The sequence below is a fragment of the Bos mutus genome, chromosome 11, assembly GCF_027580195.1.
Source record: "Bos mutus isolate GX-2022 chromosome 11, NWIPB_WYAK_1.1, whole genome shotgun sequence".
Lineage (NCBI taxonomy): Eukaryota > Metazoa > Chordata > Mammalia > Artiodactyla > Bovidae > Bos > Bos mutus.
The window spans coordinates 78,901,091-78,922,857 of NC_091627.1; the positions used below are offsets into that span (position 1 = coordinate 78,901,091).

At 38.7% G+C, this 21,767-nt stretch overlaps 1 protein-coding gene and 1 pseudogene across 5 annotated transcripts in view; one reads left to right on the forward strand and one right to left on the reverse strand.

Annotated features, from left to right (window-relative positions):
* The window catches only part of SRBD1 (S1 RNA binding domain 1), a 244,418-nt gene that overhangs the window by 192,684 nt on the left and 29,967 nt on the right, over nt 1-21,767 (forward strand). For all 5 annotated transcript variants that reach the window (XM_070379644.1, XM_005897586.2, XM_070379641.1 and 2 more), the window contains 2 exons: nt 18,781-18,887; nt 20,603-20,779. In XM_070379644.1, coding sequence (XP_070235745.1) covers nt 18,781-18,887; nt 20,603-20,779 — 284 coding nt within the window. The remainder of the gene's footprint in view (nt 1-18,780; nt 18,888-20,602; nt 20,780-21,767) is intronic.
* Nucleotides 12,445-14,119, reverse strand: LOC102284149 (DBIRD complex subunit ZNF326-like; annotated as a pseudogene).

Here is a 21,767-nt window from a genome sequence, read left to right on the forward strand (position 1 = left end):
GAACTCTTGGCCTCCCTCTACTCACCTCCTTGCCTCCCCCAAGTTTAAAACAAAATCCTAGTCTTATTTGAAAAAATCACTTTTATGAAAATCCTTGATTCTTCCTTTTTTGCTTTACTAATTTCATCTACCTCTTTTCACTCCAACCACCTGACTCTAGACAACCATCATCTCCCTCTTGATTTGCTAAAAAAGTCTCTTATCAAGACTCCCTATTTCCATTTCTGTCTTTCTTCAATCCATTTTCTGTATCATGCTTTTTTTTAAATGTAAGTCAGCTCTTCACATCAGGTGGCCGAAGTATTGGCGCTTCACCTTCAGCACCAGCCGAAGAATAAAATAAAACAATAAAATTCTAACTCCTTGCCATGGGACCTGTGCAGTCCTTGTCTGCTTCTCCAGGTGACCGCTTTTTCACCCCCACTGAGCTCTGGTCACACTGCCCTCCTTTCAGTTTCATGAACACTGTAGCTTGTTCCCACCTCAGGGCTTTTGCACTTTTTTTTTTCCCTAGTCTAGAATAATCTCTCCAGCTCTTTCCACGGCTGGCTCCTTCTCATTCCTCAAGTGTCAGTTTTAATATATTTTTTTCGAAGAATCAATTCCCAGTCACCCCAGTAGCCACCTTTAATTCCTTTATCATGTTTCTCTGTTTATTTCCTTTATAACATTTATCACAAGTTGTCATTCTTATTCATTTATTTAATGATATATTCTATATGTTTGCTGCTGTACTCTCATTAATTAGAATAAGGCCAGGTACAAAATAGACAATAAATATTTGTAACATTTATTGAATGAATGAATGAATAAGTGAGTGAATTCTTACAAGCATTAGAAAGTTTCTTATTTTCTTGCTTTGAGTCTCTTTAGGACACTTCCAAGCTCATTCAGGTTGTTGGCAGAGTTCATTTCCTGACTGAGTGAGAACCTCAGCTTTTTACCAGCTGCTGGCTGTAGCCCTCTGTCAGATTCTGGAGATCACTCATAGTTCTTTGTCACATGGGCTTCTTCAGCGTGACTGCTTACTTCATCAAGACATTAGGAAAATTGCCTTTCCTCTACACCCTCAGCTAATCACTGAAGTGAGTGCCTCTCACCTTTGCTGTATTCCACAGCTTAGAAGCAAGTGGCAGGTCTTGCTCACACTCAGGGTGAGGGAATTACACAAGGAGTGAACACCAAGAGGTGACTATCATGGGGGTCACTTCAGCATCTGTCTTCTACAGCAGTTAATGATAAAAGTGCTGGTTTTCTTGGGGCTTCCCAGGTGGCTCAGTCGTAGAGAATCTGCCTGCCAATGCCAGAGACGCAAGAGACTCGGGTTTAATCCCTGAGTCGGGAAGATTCCCCTGAAGAAAAGGGCAACCTGATCCAGTATTCTTGGCCTGGGAAATCCCATGGATAGAGGAGCCTGGCAGGCAAAGTCCATGGGGTCACAAAGAGTCGAAGGCAACTGAGCTACATGACTGAGCCAAGCTGATTTTAAATGTAACCTAGGTCAGAGTGACTATTAAAGGGAGTGAAGCTTACTACTGCTTCCCATTGGAATGAAGGACTTTGGTTGATTCATTTATTATAAACCTGTTGCTGCGGCTGCTGAGTCACTGCAGTCGTGTCTGACTCTGTACGACCCCACAGAGGGCAGCCCACCAGGCTCCCCCGTCCCTGGGATTCTCTAGGCAAGAACGCTGGAGTGGGTTGCCATTTCCTTCTCCCATTACAAACCTCTTATGAATAAAAGACATTCCTGCCTCAAAGAGAAGGAAAGAAGTTTTTTTAGAATATTATAAGAGGGAGGTACATAAAGAAGGCAGCTAGACTACCTTTTCCTCCCATTTCCTCTCAGTATCAGAAAAAAATTAAATCCTTTCATACTAAAATGGAAATGAGTTGCTAATTCACCCTAAAACCCAAATTTATTTAAAATAAACTGTCAGTTCCAAACTGAGATTTACTCTAACAGAATATTCCCCTTGGTGGTTTGAGGAATGAATAAGATGAATTATTTGCACTTGGGTCTTGCTTGCATAGTTGATCCTGTAAGGACCAGTGTTTAATTCTTATGCCCTAGAATTCTTTACTTGGTAAGGAGGAGTTAGGAACATCTGTATCCCTCTTACAGATTCTCTAATTTGTATTTTCTTGAACTCTGTAACCTAATCCTTGTCCATGAATGGTGTAGTTGCTCTATGCGTCAAATATTTTTGATTTTGCCCAATTCTGCCATGACTCATAGAGATATTCGGGGAAAATGAATCATTATACTATATTGAGCCTTAAAGAAAAGATTATGTCTAAAAATAACGTTTAGTTGTATCAAGGTACATACCTAGGTTTGCTTTTTGACCTTTCTGCTAGAGGTGCCTAATCATATTCTAATCATGTTGACCATGAGATTGTCTGTGGTAAATGGAGTCCCATGAATGAGTCTCACAAGTCTTGACTTGGGAGTTGGCAAATCAGGACTTTCTTCCTGAGGGTTTCTTTGCATTCTGGGTCCAAATCTCCTAGGTTCTTTGGCTTCTTTTAAGGATGCTTATACTTAGCTCATGTTCAAAATGACAGAAGCTTAAGTTTAACTCAATTTCCAGGAAAATACCTAAGCTTTTCGAATTAGAAGCATCAGAGATTAGTCTCTGAGTAAGGTCTGAGTTAACCAGGACTCTTTATTAACCTAGAAACCTACCAGAAACTATTTGCCAGAGTATTTGGTGGCTTGAAGTGAGAGAACCTGTGGCTATGGTCATTCTTAACATGTTATGTTAGGGTACCTTAGATTTCATTTTTAAATATCACCTTCTGAGCTTACTGTTAATCGATTCCTTAGCCCACCACGCTCCTCTGTCCATGGGATTTTCCAGGCAAGAGTACTAGAGTGGGTTGCCATTTCCTTCTCCAGAGGATCTTCCCAACCCAGGGATCGAACCCAGGTCTCCCACATTGTAAGCAAGACACTTTCCTGTCTGAGCCACCAGGGAAGTCCTAAATTCTATAATATGAATTTAAATTGTATTACTATAATGCCTTCAACCAATTCCATGTCACTAATACCTCCTTTTAAGGCAACTCTTTCTCTTAAACCAAATTTCCAACTTCAGTAAGAAGAATGCAAAAACAAAACTGGTACAAATTTGTTTCTGGGGTTCCTTCCTTTATCCTGTCAAGTTCTAATTTATTGAGTATCTACCACGTGCTAAGAAGCATAGTGTTAGTAAGGGGGAGTGCAGAGAAAAGTCTAAATGGAAAACACACAGCGAGATCCTCAATTAAACCAGTTTTCAAGGAAATACACATTAAAACAGCGATACAGTTGAGCGCCTACTATGTACTAAGATGCAGCAGCGAACAAGACGTAAATATTTTATTAACTTACGCAACAAACCTATGTGAAGCAGATGATAATAAGTATTGTGGATAAAAATAAAATTGGAAATGGGGGTAAGAGTGTTTTGGGGGGCAGTATTTTGGATCCCTGTCTTCAGTCCCACCAGTGCAGGAGGCAAGGTATGGAGTAACCATCTCACTTTCCGTTGACCTCCGGAGCCTGCTGCTGTCATAGTCGTGTAGCGGCAGCAGACTTGCACACGAAAGGGAACCTTACCTGACATATTAATATTCAGCTCCTATGGAAACCCATTAATGTGGATCCTGTGCTTGTGGTGTCAGCCTCAGGTGTAATTGGGGAAAATTTACTGTCTGTAATATTAATGGACTGGAAGCCAATTTGTGTCTAGCTGCATGTGTGGCCACGTATATGTATGTGTATTGGGGGAAAGAAAATATATCTTTAGAACTTACTACTGGAAATATCCATAAGGAACCTAGTTTCTACCATTTGAGGAGGAAAAAGACCTTTTTTATTACTTTGCAGTAATACCTCCTTTTAACCCTAACCCCTGTACCTCACCCCTAGTTTAAACACCGGGCTGTCAAGAGTTCTGTGCACAAGGATTTCTCGCCCTCTCTCGTATATGCACCACATACACAATAGTTTCAGATCAGACTTTCTACACACTGTGTTTTAATTTATTAGAAGGGAAATTTCCCTCTTGTGGCTAATCTTTGCACCCTAAATTTTTCTAAAGTTCACATTTATGACTAAGCTATAAATTTCTAAAAATAGAGATTTATAGTGGAAATGTTGAGTCCTTTGTATTATGTTAGGTCAAAATGTCTAGCTAATTGGTATGCATTTGTTCATGCATATGTCATAAGCCAGGAGTATGTGCTAGCCCAGGCCCTAGACGTGACCACACATGGAACAGATAGGTGTGGCCTAAGTTAGATGTGTTAATGTTTTCCTTTGTTTACAGCAAATTAAATGGTGTAAGGCACTGGTTTGGAAAAGTCTGTGGGCAAGGCAGACATTTAGGATTTATGTACCTTTACTTAGCCAGTATTACTTGGCTTTCTTACACCGTATCGACCTGTATCCACTAGGGGACATAGGAGCACCTACTTAAAGACAGAATGAAAGCCTGGCTAGATTAAAATTTAAACACTGGACAATTATGATTATGAAAAGACTTATTTTTTAGCTTCATGATTCATAAAGAAGTATACATTTTGTTTAAATTTTAATCATCATGGGAAACTTCTTAAGGCAGGATCAGTATCTTATGTTGATAATTATGGAAGGAGAACCAAACAAGAAGCAAATTAGCACACTTGGGCCATTTAACCACATGCTTTTTTTCATTAAGTTTCCATGTGATCTACCAAAGTGATGCTGAGAATGATTCTGACTTTGAAAATTACTGTATATAGAAAAGACTTAGCTTTTGGGTTTAAAAAGTGAGCCATCTGGGGAGGACGTCTATTATCAGATTCCAAAAACCAAAAACCCTGGATAGCTGCCCTAGAGTTATAAATCCTGAGAGAGATATGTAATGAAGGGCATCAGTGATCCCTCCTAAAATGATCATCTGACCTAACAGTTTCAGAAACTTAGATGGGGTTTTTGTTTATTTATAGTGTTTTTTTAAGGTATATTTACATATAGAAAAGGGCAGAATGATAACACTGCAATGAGTTTTGACAAATGGATAACTCACATCTATGAAGATGTAGAATGTTTCAGTCATTCCAGAAAGTTCACTCCTGCCCCTTCCCACACACAGAGCACTGTTCTTGTTTTTTTCTACCACACATTAGTTTTGTCTGTTCTGAAATTTTACATAAATGACATATAATTCATATTTCATTGCATCCAAGTTTTTTCAGTTCATCAATGTTTTTGTATGTATCAGCAGTTTGTTCTTTTTTTGTTGCAGAATGGTAATCCATTATACGAAATTATGCATTTTAAAAATTCTTTCTCCTATTGATGGCCTAGACTATTTCTCGTTTTTGACTATTAGTGAATAAAAATGCTATAGATATTTGTGTACAAGGTTTGAGGGGAGGCATATTGTAAAAGTTTCCCTTAGATAAATGTTTATTAGTTGAATTCCTGCAAATGTTTTGAAGCTTTGTAGTTAGGTAATACATATTTTCTCTGTTAATTCTCCTTTCATTGAAATCTTTTTTTGTCTGCTGTTAATATAGCTACTTTAGTCTTTGCAGTCTTAGTGTTTGCATGATATTTTTTCCCCATTCTTTTAATTCCAACATATTTGTTTATATTTACTCTGCCTCTTTGGGACAATATATAGCTATATCTTGATTGATAATCTTTGCCTTTTAATTGAAGCATTTACCTTATTAACATTTAATGTAAGTATTAATAGAGTTGAATTAAGGTCTACAATTTTGCTGTTTCTTCTGTTTGCCCCATCTGTTTTTCTATCCTGTTTTTTCTTTTCTGCCTTACTTTGGCAGAAAATCAAATAATTTTTAATTTTCCATTTTAATTCTTTTATGGACTTTTCACCTGGACTTTCTTGCATTTTTTACTTAATGGTTACTCTAGGGATTGCAATTTATATTCTCACCTTTTCACAGTCTATTTAGAGTTAATATTATACCAGCTTTCTACTGTTATTTGTGTGATTGTTTTCATATATATAAATCCCAAAGTACAGTGCTATAATTTTTGCTTTAAATGGTCATATGTCTTTTAAGTAGATTAGAATACACATATACTCGTGTGTATGTGTGTTTTCTAGCCTGAAGAATTTCTTTTAACGTTTTCTGTAGTCTAGGTCTGTTGGTAGTGAGTTCACTGAGCTTCTTGGATGTATGCATTATGATTTTGAAAATATTGAGGAGTTTTTAGCCACTACTTTTTCAAATATTTATCATCCCTGTTTGCTCTTTTTCTCTGTATACACATATTTAGATATTTGATATTGTCTCACAGGTCACTAAGGCTCTGCTTTTTCCTCCCTCTCTGTTTTATATCTGTTCTTCAGAAAGGATGATTTCTATTGGTTGATTGCCTGGTGGCTCAGTTGGTGAGGAATCTGCCTACAATGCAGGAGACCTGGGTTCGATCCCTGGGATGGGAAGGTCCCCTGGAGAAAGGAATGGCACCCCACTCCAATATTCTTGGCTGGAGAATTCCATAGACAGGGGAGCCTGGTGAGCTACAGTCCATGGGGTCTCAAAGAGTCAGACACGACTGATCAGCTAATACACTTTCATGACCACTGACCCTTTCTTCTACTCATCTCTAAGCTGCTGTTAAACCTTTCCAGTAAATTTTTCATTTCAGGTACTGTATTGTCAGATCTGGAATTTCTATTTAGTTATTTATTACAGCTTCCATTTCTCTGCTGCTGTTTCCCATCAGTCCGTTTATAATCATGTTTTCCTTTAAGTTTTAGCTACTTTAAAGTTCTTATCTGCTATATTCAACATCTGGGTTATTCTGAATTGGTTTCTATTGACTGACTGTTCAACACTTTCACTCTGATATGGGTCATATTTCTCTGCTTCTTTCTGTGTCCAGTTATTTTTTATTGTATGGTAGACATCGTGGATATTATGTTTTTGGAGCTGCAGATTTTGTTGTCTTCTTTTAAAGAGTATTGAATTTTATTCTCAGTTCTGTTCAGTTACTCAGTCATGTCCGACTCTTTGCGACCCCATGAACTGCAGCATGCCAGGCTGCCCTGTCCATCACAAACTCCTGGAGTTTACTCAGACTCATGTCCATTGAGTTGGTGATGCCATCCAACCATCTCATCCTCTGTCATCTCCTTCTTTTCCCACCTTCAATCTTTCCCAGCATCAGGGTCTTTTCAGATGAGTCAGCTCTTCGCATCAGCTAGCGAAAATATTGGAGTTTCAGCTTCAGCAAATCAGTCCTTCCAGTGAATATTCAGGGCTGATTCCTTTAGGATGGACTGGTTGGATCTTCTTGTAGTCCAAGGGACTCTCAAGAGTCTTCTCCAACACCACAGTTCAAAAGCATCAATTCTTCTGTGCTCAGCTTTCTTTATAGTCCAACTCTCATATCCATACATGACTACTGGAAAAACTATAGCTTTGACTGATGGACCTTTGTTGACAAAGTAATGTCTCTGCTTTTTAATATACTGTCTAGGTTGGTCATAACTTTTCTTCCAAAGAGCAAGCATCCTTTAATTTTATGGCTGCTGTCACCATCTGCAGTGATTTTTACAGCCCCAAAAAATAAAGTCAGCCACTATTTCCACTGTTTCCCCATCTATTTCCCATGAAGTGATGGCACCGGATACCATGATCTTAGTTTTCTGAATGTTGAGCTTTAAACCAACTTTTTCACTCTCCTCTTTCACTTTCATCAACAGGCTCTTTGGGTCTTCTTCACTTTCTGCCATAAGGGTGGTGTCATCTGCATATCTGAGGTTATTGATATTTCTTCCGGAAATCTTGATTCCAGCTTGTGCTTCTTCCAGCCCAGTGTTTCTCATGATGTACTCTGCATATAAGTTAAATAAGCAGGGTGACAATATACAGCCCTGACGTACTCCTTTTCCTATTTGGAACCAGTCTATTGTTCCATGTCCAGTTCCAACTGTTGCTTCCTGACCTGCATATAGATTTCTCAAGAGGCAGGTCAGGTGGTCTGGTATTCCCATCTCTTTCAGAATTTTCCACAGTTTGTTGTGATCCACACAATCAAAGGCTTTGGGATAGTTAATAAAGCAGAAATAGAGGTTTTTCTGGAACTCTCTTACTTATTTGACGATCCAGTGGATGTTGGCAGTGTGATCTCTGGTTGCTCTGCCATTTCTAAATCCAGCTTGAACATCTGAAAGTTCATGATTCATGTACTGTTGAAGTCTGGCTTGGGGAATTTTGAGCATGACTTTGCTAGCTTGTGAGATGAGTGCAATCGTGAGGTAGTTTGAACATTCTTTGGCATTGCCTTTCTTTGGGATTGGAATGAAAACTGACCTTTTCCAGTCCTGTGGCCACTGCTGAGTTTTCCAAATTTGCTGGCATATTGAGTGCAGCACTTTCACAGCATCATCTTTCAGGATTTGAAATAGCTCCACTGGAATTCCATCTCCTCCACTAGCTTTGTTCATTCATAGTGATGCTTCCTAAGACACACTTGACTTCGCATTCTAGGATGTCTGGCTCTAGGTGAGTGATCACACCATCGTGATTATCTGGGTCATGAAGATCTTTTTTGTATAGTTCTTCTGTGTATTCTTGCCACCTTTTCTTAATATCTTGTGCTTCTGTTAGGTTCATACCATTTCTGTCCTTTATTGTGCTCATCTTTGCATGAAATGTTCTCTTGGTATCTCTAATTTTCTTGAAGAGATCTCTAGTCTAGCATTTTATTCTAGCAATCAGTAAATTTATTATCAGATCAGATTGAATCTTATAAAGGTTATTATGTCTTTTTAACAGAATTGAGTGGAAAGACAGTTTCCATTACCCCTTGCTCCTGTGTATGCACAATTGCCTCCTCCACTGGCTCCACTATCAACATTCCACACCAGGGTGATACAGGTTACATTCAGTGAATATACTGACACATCATTTCACCCAAAGTTCATAGTTTATATTAAAGTGAAAGTCACTCAGCTGTGTCTGACTCTTTGTGACCCCACGGACTGTACAGTCCATGGAATTCTCCAAGCCAGAATACTGGAGTGGGTAGCCTTTCCTTATTCCAGGGGATCTTCCCAACCCAGGGATTGAACCCAGGTCTTTCGCATTGTAGGCAGATTCTTTATCAGCTGAACCCCAAGGGAAGCCCAAGAATATTAGAGTGCGTAGCCTAGCACCTTCTCTAGCGGATCTTCCCAACCCAAGAATCGAACTGGGATCTCCTGCATTACAGGCAGATTCTTTACCAAGTGAGCCATCAGGGAAGCCCCTAGTTTATATTAAGGCTAATTACTCTAAATATGTTGTACATTCTATGGATTTTGACAAATATATAATGACACGTGGGCTTCCCAGGTGGCACAATGGTAAAGAATGCGCCTGCCAATGCAGGAGACACAGGAGATGTGGGTTCAATCCTTGGGTCAGAAAGATCCCCTGGAGGAGGAAATGACCACCTGCTCCAGTACTCTTGCCTAGGAAATCCCATGGACAGAGGAGCCTGGTGGGCTACAGTCTATGGGGTCGCAAAGAGTCATTCACAACCAGGTAACTGAGCGCGCATGCATGACGACACGTATCCAGCACTGTAGTATCTTGCAGAATAGTTTCACTACCCTGAAGATACTCTCAACTGTGCTGACTGCTTCCTCCTATCTGACCCCAGGCAACCACTCATCTTTTTTATTGTCTCTATAGTTTTGCTTTTTCCAGAATGTGATAGAGTTGGAATCAAACAGTGTGCAGCCCTTTTAAATTGACTTCTTTTTATGTAATAATATGTATTTAAGTTTCCTCCCTGTCTTTCTATGGCTTAATAGCACATTTATTTTCAGTGTTGAGTAATATTTCATTGTCTGATTGTACCATGATTATTTCTTCATCCACTTGCTGAAGAACATCTTGGTTGCTTCTAAGTTTTGGCAATTATGAATAAAACTATTTTTATCTTCTGGGAGAGATTGTAGAGAACTGGTACAATTTCTTCCTTAAATGTTTGGTAGAATGAATGAGTCTGAAAAGGATTATTATAAAGTTTTTTAAAATGGATGTAGAGTAACCTTTACCCTAGGACTAGAATAGTCCCATTTCTAAGGCCTGACCATTCAGAGGTATCAGCAAAATACCTGGATGATCAGTGAGGTCTCCCTACTGTGACAGGCAGGACTTCCTATGTCTCCCTGCTCTGCAGTCACAGAAATCTCTGTATAGCCTCAAACTCCCAGACAGCTGCTTTTTTTTGCCTGGTCTATAGAGTCTTGTCCTGGTGCCCTGGGTATATGTAGCCAAGTATTTAGCCAGTTTTATAGTTGTTCATGGTGGGAAAAGTACTCTGGTACCAATTACTCTGTAATAGCTAAAAGTAGTGGTCTTGTTTGTTTTTCTCAAAAATGTCTTTGACCAGATACTAAGGTGCACATATTTAGGCCAAGACTCCTTAAGACCAGCATATAAAAAGTACTGGAGTTTTGTGCTGAATGGAGATTTCAGAGATTATGCAGTGTCCTGGAAACAGAAATTCTGGTTGTCCAGAAGTGGGGAGACCTCACTGAACAAGTGTGGGGACTCCTTTGAGACCCAGAAGATCCAAACCTTAGGAGTGGAGCTATTGTAGCCCTAGAGTCAGAGTGGAAGGTTGATTTGTTTAAAAATTAGTTTCCATTTGTCTTCTGCAGAACAGAGAAGACAGTCATTGTCCTAGCGATCTTTCTGTCAAGTTAATTTGAATAAACGGATTTAAATTGAGTGGTATAAGTTAATGCAAATTGGGTGCCTAAATACTGAGTTAGCAGTAAAGGAGTCTCCAGCATACTCTTCATATGCTTTATGAGAGGACGAAGATTTACATAGAGAATGTCTTTCTAGGCTGTTTTTTCCCATTACAACCACTGGCTGTTCTTTAATTTGTTTCCAGATCTTTTAGAAAAGTACCTCCCGTGCTGAAATGCCTTTTGCCATCTTAATCCCAGAGCCCCATAGGCACAGTGAGTTGTTCATTGTACCTATGGTTTATTCATTTAAAAAAACAAAGATGTTCTGCTAGTGTTAGTATCTGTTTTCAAAAGAATCTGCTTATGAAGAAATATTTTTAAAGTCTTTTTCAAGACTTTTCAAGAGTATTTGTCTGTTACATGTAAATATGTATGATCCAGTAGAGAACATACAAGGTTTTAAAAAGATACTATGAGGAAAATATGGAACTTTGTTCAGTATTCCCTCCCCTAAATGTATCTGATTTTTACTTTTAGTAAAACAGTGTTACATACAGTATTTCTATGGTGCTGAACATTGTCTTAGTCTTTAAAGGAAGTATAGAAAGACCTCTTGTATACTAGATTCGAAGAATTGTAGGAGGAACTACTGTTAAATACACATTTTCTGTTTCTCAAATGTTTTCCGTTCTTCTGTCAGTTCTGTCTTTTATGGGTCACTCAACCCACACATTTCTGGATGACTTTTAAACTGTCACATGTCAACCAAAGAAAAGTAGATGTAAGATGAGGAAATGAACTTGCCTTATTAGAAATTGGCTAGACTTTTCCCGTAAAGGTTTTTACGTTTTTAGTTTCTAAGTGCATTTTGCATTTTGACAATAATAAGAAACAAGAAGGGACATGAGTGAGTGATAATTGCTAAAGAAAATACTCAAGAATGGTGCATCAGAAAACCACTTGGGAATAAACCTGAAGTGTATATGGAATATGCAAAGTGAAATTTTGTTGCTGTAGTGTACAGACAGTGTTCCATCTGAGAGGATTTTTTGAAATAATTGTGAGATAATTTTAGTGCTTAGGACCAAATTTAAAAAAAAAAAAAAAGAGCAGTTTAGATCAGCAATTCTTTAGAAGTTTGTGGTAGAGCAATAATAACAATGTGGATTCTGACCTCAAAAAAAGCTGACGAGTATAAATGACTGCTTATATTCCTTTTTAAAAATCCTGTAAATTTTAGGTAAAACTCTAATGACCCAAACAATATTTCTTTGAATTTGAAACAGTCTGTTTATAAAATTGAAATAACTTGCCCTGGAATTCAGAATAAGGTAACTTTAAAAAAAAATTGAACAATTCATCTTTCCTGGCATCAAGTCCTTTTTTTTTTTTTTTTTGAAATTTTGTAAAAAACATTTTATTGCTACAAAGGGAAACATGGTGACAAAAAGCCTTTAAGCGTATCTTAACACAAATTACTATATTCAATGTCCAATGCAGTAAAAAAATACACAGAGCACAAAATACTTGCCCAACTTATCTGTTCTAGGGTAAGTATTCAATACATTAATGCACACTTGAATATATACTCCCAAGAGCAGCATTTAAGTTCAAATGATTAGAACAGACATACTAACAATACACATTTGTTATCCTCAACACCAATAAAGTAATAAAAATTAAGCTTAAAAATTCAATTTCTTGAAACTAAGTTAGGTAGCTATAAAAACTAAACTAAAATAGTCTTACCTTAATTTTACTAAACAAATGCCAAACATTTAGAAATTATATAAAACAAATTGTAATGTGTGGAATGCATGCAACATGGGTGTTAACTCTCATATTTTAAACTACTGAAATTCTTACCCTTTTCCACATTGGGACAAAATTTAAAGCTTCTTTTAAAACTGGCTAATACCTTATATTTAATTTTCTTCTGCTTGCTCAACAGAAAAGCCGACAGGCTCTTCCTTTGCTTCTTCTTCCTCTCCTTCCCCTACCCCCTCCCCTTCTCCCTCTCCTTCCCCCACTGCCCCCACTTCCCCCTCTCCTTCTACATCCCCTCCTTCCTCTGTATCCCCCACTCCTTCCACTCCTCCACCTTCCCCTGCTTCCTCTGCTTCCTCTACTTCCCCCACTTCCTCCTCTTCTTCCTCCTCTTCTTCTTCCACAGGTTCGTCAGTCTTTTCCTTTTCCTCCTCATCTCCTTCTATTTGTTGATCTTGAGAATGATCTTGAATTTCAAAGGGATTCTCACCCTTAATAAAACGTTCGTATCGTGCCTTCACTATTGGATTATTTAAAATGCTTGTAGCAGTCAAGACACTCTCTCTTTTTATTTGTTCCTTATAAGCCTGCTTTCCTTTGATATGATCAGGAGATTGTAAGTGCTGCTGAACTGAGCTATGTAAAGCAGGGATATACACACTGCAAGCACCGCAGTGAACAGTCTCTACTTTCATCATGTGATCATCTGCAGTAACACCTTCCATAACATCCTTTTCTATTATTTTGACTGCCTCTGTTTGATTATTTGTCTGTTGCTTACGAATAGATGTTTTCTTGAATTTATTTACCATACATTCATGCAAAAACTCCATAACCACTTTATCAAATTTGGTTTGTTTTTGAATATGATCTAATGTTTCCTGATGTGAAGGACGTCCCAGATGGAGTTCAATATCTTTTTCTTCAAATGTTCAAAATTTACAAAATGAACATGTGAATGCCATTCTGTATCCATCTCCATATTTCTCACTGTTTTTTTCTCTTCTGCATCTTTGTTTCTCTCTCCGAGCTTCAATTCGCCGCTTTTCTTCTTCTTCATTTTTAGGATCAGTTTTTGTGGATGATTTGCTGAGGCTCATCTTCTCCACAGGTTTTGCTAGCTTGGGTTTCTTGATAAAGGTTCCACCAGGCTTATTAAATGGTTATATCATTTTTCTCTTTATTCCTCTTGCAGCAGCAACTGTCACATTGGTGGGTTTATTTTGATAGTCAACAACAATTCCAGATCTATGAATGCTTCCAAAATCACTCATAGGCTGCTACCCCCACCACCACCACCACTGTGATTGTCCATGCCATATGACTGGTTTAAGTAGGAGTCCATGGATCTTTGACCCCCATAGGATTCATGGCCATAGTCACGATCCATCCCTCTGTAAGATCCAGGGCCATAATCACGATCCATTCCATTAAAGCTCTGATAAGTATTTCTGCAAGCAGAGTGTGTATAATCGTCCTCGAAGTCCATGGCGGAGGCTCGGGGCCGATGGCCTCGGCGGCACTTGGCTAATCTGTGGCCGGAGAAGAGCACCCGTGACCCGCGGTTCCACACTACGAGTCAGCGCGACCAAGAGCGGCGCTACCGGCCCGGGAGCCGCAGGCCACAGCGAGCGGCATCAAGTCCTTGACGATTAGCACAATCAGTCCTGGGATCCTCCTGCCTCTAATACTCATGGCTACCAGTAGAGTGGTATGTCACAGCCCAGCTTTCAGCAGATGTAAACTGAGCTTCTTGAAGACTTGAAATTCATATGGTTTTTACTATACTTTCAATACTGAGCACAGCTAACACAGTGTCTGGTACATAGTAGTTGCTTAGAAAATGTTTTTAGAATGACAGATATCAATGCCTCTGATTTAATGTCAAAGACACTATTATGAGGACAATGTGGAACTCTGTTCAGTATTCCCTCCCCTAATCATATATGATTTTTACTTTTAGAAAATACTATTAACTCTTTAGTACTTTTGTAAGCAAATAGTTGGGGAAGAATGTAGGCAAAATCCAGGATTATAGATGACAGCAAAAATTTTTATTTCATGAGTCTAACTGCTAGAGGGATTTAAAATGTATTTCAACCTAGTATGTTGTTATCTTGGACATACCCTTTTTTTTTTTTTTTAAGAGCATTAGCCTTGTAAAATTTTTTTAAAGGACTTTTTAAAAAAATAGCTATTCTGCCTTATGCTTTGTAATGACTTCATAATAATTCATGTTGTGGTTATTTCATCATTTATTTGTATCAGTACCTTCTGGGTGAATTTTTAGGTTGTACACACACATACGTACATACCTTTGAACAATAGTCTTGCTATTTCCTTAGAATAAATTCTGTGAAATTATGCACAAACTTTTTACAATTGTTGTGAGGATTAAATTAGATAGTATTATAAAAGCCTTATAACAGTGCCTGACAGTAAAATCTCAAGGACTTTGGTAGTATGGTTATTGTTAATTGTTTTTGTTTGTTTAGTCTTGCCACTAGACTTCAAGCCCCTAAATAAAATGACTGCTTCAACTAGAAAAACATCAGAGATCCCAACTCCAAGTGACTTGAACAATAAGGAAATTTATTATTCTTTTATTAAACAATAAGGAAATGTCATTGCTAGAAGGTCATTGTGTGTGTTGGGACGGGGGCAGAGTGGGCAGGAAATCCAGAACTGGTTAATCCAGGAAATCCAGAACAGGATTTCAGGAAGATCCAGAGTCTTTGCAGATGTGTTACCTGCCATACTCAGGGAGACAGCTTGATCCTCAAGCCAGTCCTGGTGACATAAGATAATGCTTACTCCAGCTGCAGGAGGCATACTTGAATGAAAAGAAGAAAAGACATGGGTCTATATTTGAGAGGGATGTCTCTTTCTGAAAGCCTCAGAAGATATACCCTCACATTTTATTTCCTGTAACTGGATAAGTGGAATGAGACTGGTGATATTGGCTTAGCCCATTACTTTTTATACCTTTTGATCATGATACACAGTAGGAAATATATTTTATACCATGATCAAGATACTTATCACACATCTGTTTGCATATATGTATATGTCACTCTATACAGTAAAACATAATTGAAAATTAAACACTGCTTTTTATTTATATTTATATACAAGGGGTTTTAACCCTCAAATAAAAACATTCAGAAAGATTTCATGGGTAGTATAAGATGTTCATAAATTTGTTCCAGTCCAGAACACATGAAGACGGTGAGCCTATGTGGTATACTATTGAGTCTATTCTTTTAAATTTAAAAATATAAATAAAAAACAGTGTTTAATTTTATCATAAGCAGTAAGGATAAGTATTATATTGAGGAGCTATTATTTTCAATACTCTTTGAGTATAGAATTCACTGATGATTCTTGCCTCTATCGATGGACATGTTCATTCAGTTGTGTCCGACTCTTTGCGACCCCATGGACTACAGCCTACCAGGCTCCTCTGTCTATGGGATTTTCCAGGCAAGAATACTGGAGTGGGTTGCCATTTCCCTCTCCAGGGGATCTTCCCAATCCAGGGATTGAACCCAGGTCTCCTGCACTGCAGGCAGACTCTACCATCTGAGCCACCAGGGAAGCCCAAGATTATTTACCACCTCCAATTACCTCTTTCTGTGAAAAATCAATTCTTCAGTGCTCAGCTTTCTTCACAGTCCAACTCTTACATCCATACATGACCACTGGAAAAACTATAGCCTTGACTAGACGGACCTTTGTTGGCAAAGTAATGTCTCTGCTTTTGAATATGCTGTCTAGGTTGATCATAACTTTCCTTCCAAAGAGTAAGCGTCTTTTAATTTCATGGCTGCAATCCCATCTGTAGTGATTTTGGAGCCCAAAAAAATAAAGTCTGACACTGTTTCCCCTGTTTCCCCATCTATTTCCCGTGAAGTGATGGAACCAGATACCATGATCTTAGTTTTCTGAATATTGAGCTTTAAACCAACTTTTTGACTCTCCTCTTTCATTTTCATTAACAGGCTTTTGAGTTCCTCTTCACTTTCTGCCATAAGGGTGGTGTCATCTGCATATCTGAGGTTATTGATATTTCTCCCGGCAATCTTGATTCCAGCTTGTGCTTCTTCCAGCCCAGCGTTTCCCATGACGTACTCTGCATATAAGTTAAATAAGCAGGGTGACAATAGACAGGCTTGACACACTCCTTTTCCTATTTGGAACCAGTCTGTTGTTCCATGTCCAGTTCCAACTGTTGCTTCCTGACCTGCATATAGATTTCTCAAGAGGCAGGTCAGGTGGTCTGGTATTCCCATCTCTTGAAAAATTTTCCACAGTTTATTGTGATCCATACAGTCAGAGGCTTTGGCATAGTCAATAAAGCAGAAATAGATATTTTTCTGGAACTCTCTTGCTTTTTCAGTGATCCAGCGGATGTTGGCAATTTGATTTCTGGTTCCTCTGCCTTTTCTAGATCCAGCTTGAACATCTGGAAGTTCTCAGTTCATGTACTATTGAAGCTTGGCTTGGAGAATTTTGAGCATCACTTTGCTAGCATGTGAGATGAGTGCAGTTGTGTGGTAGTTTGAACATTTTTTGGCATTGCCTTTCTTTGGGATTAGAATGAAAACTGACCTTTTCCAGTCCTGTGGCCACTGCTGAACTTTCCAAATTTGCTGACATATTGAGTGCAGCACTTTCACAGCATCATCTTTTAGGATTTGAAATAGCTCAACTGGAATTCCATCACCCCACTAGCTTTGTTCATAGTGATGCTTCCTAAGGCCCACTTGACTTCATACTCCAGGATGTCTGGCTCTGGGGGAGTGATCACACTATTGTGGCTATCTGGGTCATAAAGATCTTTTTTGTATAGTTTTTCTATATATTATTGCCACCTCTTCTTAATATCTTCTGCTTCTATTAGGTCCATACCGTTTCTGTCCTTTATCGTACCTATCTTTGCATGAAATGTTCCCATGGTATCTCTCATTTTCTCGAAAAAATCTCTAGTCTTTCCCATTCTATTGTTTTCCTCTATTTCCTTGCATTGATCACCGAGGAAGGCTTTCTTATCTCTCCTTGCTATTCTTTGCAACTCTGCATTCCGATGGGTTTATCTTTCCTTTTCTCCTTTGCCTTTTTCTTCTCTTTTCTCAGCTATTTGTAAGGCCTGGTCAGACATTTTGCCTTTTTGCATTTCTTTTTCTTGGGGATGGTCTTGATCACCACCACCTGTATAATGTTACAAACCTCCATCCATAGTTCTTCAGGCACTCTTTCTATCAGGTCTAATCCTTTGAATCTATTTCTCACTTCCACTGTATAATCGTAAGGGATTTGATTTAGATGATACCTGAATGGTCTAGTGGTTTTCCGTACTTTCTTCAATTTAAGTCTGAATTTTACAATACAGAGTTCATGATCTGAGCCACAATCAGCTCCTGATCTTGCTTTTGCTGACTGTATAGAGCTTCTCCATCTTCGGCTGCAAAGAATATAATCAATCTGATTTCAGGATTGACCATCTGGTGATGTCCATGTGTAGAGTCTTCTTTTATCTTGTTGGAAGAGGATGTTTGCTGTGACCAGTGTGTTCTTTTGGCAAAACTCTGTTAGCCTTTGCCCTGCTTCTTTTTGTACTCTAAGACCAAACTTGCCTATTATTCTAGGTATCTCTTGACTTCCTCCTTTTGCATTCCAGTCCCCTATGATGAAAAGGACATCTTTTTCTTTTTCTTTTTTTTTTTGAAAAAAAGACTTATAAGCATATAAGCAATAGGCTCTTCAATTTCATGAAATATGAGAGTTCGGTTTACTGTCAAACTTACTGAATATTCATGTTCTCCTTCCTGTTCACTCTTCTCTTAAGAACAAAGGGTCATAATACACATGCAAGTGAAGACAAGACTTCAAGGTGGCGGGCCAATAATAGTAACCAGCATTGGCTCAGTGTGCTCCCAGAACCAGCAGCAGCAGTACTGCAGAGCTTGTTGGAATGTAAATTCTCAGGCCCCAACCCAGACCTACTGAATCAAAGACTCTTGGTGTGGGGCCCAGCAACCTGTGTTTTAACGAACTCGAGAGGTAATTTTTATGGCAAGCTAAAGGAAAAATACTGGTGCTGTTGTACTCAAGTGTTTAAGTAGAGAGTATGAAACACAGATTCCTAAAGTTTAGGTCAGTTACATCAGCAAACAGTGTTTAAGAGAAATGAACAAATTGACTTTGCTGTGTCTTAGCCTGCTACCTGTAATACAGGCAAAGTAATGGAATAGTCCAAGAATTCCACGTTCTTTACTTTTGATTGATGTTTGATCTTTCTTTTCAGCACGATGTATCTCAGACTCTGCTCAAGGCAACACTGGACAGTGTTGTAGAAGAATGTGTCAGTTTTGTGGGAGTGGATATTAACATCTGTTCAGAAGTTTTGTTAAGGTGAGACAGGAAGTCTGTGGCTGAAGATTACAGAATCTTAAGTTTCTTTACTGACTGTCCAAACTCAGTTAGAACAAGGGGACACGTGTGAAGTTGCCAAGTATAGAAAATTGATCAGTTCATACATTGCTTTAAGTAATCAGTCAGGGAGGAAGACATCATTTAAGAAAATAATCATAACAATTCATATATATTATAATTTTTAATACTGAAAATCTAAAGTGAAGAGCATATGATAACTGTTGAGTCACTGCTGCTGCTGCTGCTAAGTTATTTCAGTCGTGTCCGACTGTGTGACCTCATAGACGGCAGCCCACCAGGCTCCCCCGTCCCTGTGATTCTCCAGGCAAGAGCACTGGAGTGGGTTGCCGTTTCCTTCTCCAATGCATGAAAGTGAAAGGTGAAAATGAAGTCACTCAGTCGTGTACAACTCTTAGCAACCCCATGGACTACAGCCTATCAGGCCTCTCTGCCCGTGGGATTTTCCAGGCAAGAGTACTGGAGTGGGATGACATTGCCTTCTCCATTGAGTCACTAATAGAATTTAATAAGGTTAACATGGAAAAGAGCCATTTCCCATCACATAATAAATAGGTAGATATTTTTCACTAGTTCAGTCTCTTGCTTACATCTGTCAAAGCTGGCCATCACCAGAAGATAAATTCTGAGGGAACACGGTATATGGTTACCATATTTTTACCTTGATTCCTCAAGTTACATATCAAAATCTTCATCATATTAATACTATTATCATGACTTACATGCTGTTTTTTCCCCTGGGGTTACAGAAGAGCTGTTCTTTTGTTCCTAATCTTACATTTATTATACAAGTCTGGAAATTCTGGACCTCTGGGAAAAAATCTAGATCCTTCTGCTTTGAAATTAGAACAGCAGAAAATAATCCCTTGCATTTTAAGGTGTTGCCTCCCTGGTGGCTCAATGGTCGAGAACCCACCTGCCTAGCAGGAGAGGCAAGTTCAATCCCTGTATTGGGAAGATCCACTGAAGAAGGAAATAGCAACCTACTCTAGAATTCTTGCCTGAGAAATCTCTTGGACAGAGGATCCTCGCAAGCTACACAGTCCATGAGGTCAGAAAGAGTCAGACACAACTTAGCAACTACACAAGAGCAACTTTCTACCATAGTAATAAACATTCCATAATTCAATATATGGAATTCTATAATAGAATTCAGATTCTCTAATTAACATCAAGTCAACTACCTAATGACAGAGTATTTTTTATCATGGATAAGTGCCTTTCCACCGTTTAAGTCTTTACTGAGGAGAACAGGCTGACAAAAAATAAGATAGTACAACGCAACTGTAGCTATGGTAACTTCTGCTCCTGAATCACTTTGTAAGCTAACTGGGAATAGGCAGAATTATTACTTGCTTTAGAAATACAAGTAGTGTAACTAGTGTAGAAATACTATAGGAAAAGTAGTGTTCTTACACCTCTGTTCCCCAGTTTGCCAGCATCTTTATGACAGCCCTGGTTTTGTCACTGTTTTGCTTCCTACTGTCCTTCACTCCTCTTGGAAAACTGTTTCCCCTTTGTCTTTTTGACATAACCCACCTTTGATTAACTGAACTTAAAGACATATGAAAGATATAATTGCAATTGCTTTTATGTTTCTTTACATGCCATCTTTTCTTTCAGTTCTCTTAGAACAATTATACTGGCCACGTTACTCATTTTGTTTATTTTTTTAGGCATATCGCTGGACTCAATGCCAACCGAGCCAAAAATATTATTGAATGGCGTGAGAAAAATGGGCCATTCATCAACCGAGAACAGCTGAAGAAAGTGAAAGGGCTGGGTCCAAAATCTTTCCAACAATGTGCTGGTTTCATCAGAGTCAACCAGGATTATATTCGAACATTTTGCAGGTGATTATTAAAGTGTACACTGTCATTTCTAATATAAACCTACTTTTGTACTGTTACCCATCCTTCTCACTGGCATAAATCCTAGCTGTTCATTTCTTCATTCTTTCATTCAATATGTGTAGACTATCTTAATCTTTACTAGGCATTGGGAATACAGCAGTGAACAAATGAACAAATTCACTGGCCTCATGGAGTTAAGTTTTAATAAATGAGACAGACAATAAATAAACTAGTAAAACAGTTTCAGATAAGTGTTATAAAAATTAAAACAAAGCAATATGACGGTATCTTAGGGAGCAATAAACTGCTTTATATGAGTTATTTACTGAAAAGTTATTTGAGCCAAGTTTTGAATGAAATGAAGGAGCCAGTCACATAGGGATCAGAAGGAAGGCATTCAAGCAGAGCAGACAGTATGTGTGCAGCGGCCTGAGGCAGGACCACTTTGGTGCATTTAGGAAAAGAAGCTAAGGCCAATGTGATCGGAGCACCACAAGTGGAAGGACTGGCACAAGATGAGGCTACAAAGAAGACTTTGCAATGACCACTTCAGAGTGACAGCTGTTCCCCTAAGCATAGTTGAGGGACTTCCCTGGTGGTCCAGTGGTTAAGACAATGTGCTGCTACTCCAAGGGCCACAAAGTCCATTCCTGGTCAGTGGAGTTCCGCATGCCTTGGGGGTGTGGCCAAAAAAAAAAAAGGGGGCAGCATAATTGAGTTTCCCTGCTTCTTCCTCAATGAAAACTGGCCAAGGCATTAATTAGCAGATGTGTAAATTAAGAGCTAAATTCTTGCTTTCTAATCCTGGTAGCACAAAAAGCAAAGAAATTGGGTAAACGTCTTAGCATTTTGTAATCATAAAAGACTAGCTTTTATGCATTTGCTGCTCTGGGGTCGCACAGAGTTGAACGCGACTGAAGCGACTTAGCAGCAGCAGCTTTGGAACTACTTGATTCATTCATTGTGTATTTTTTTCTTCTGACACAAA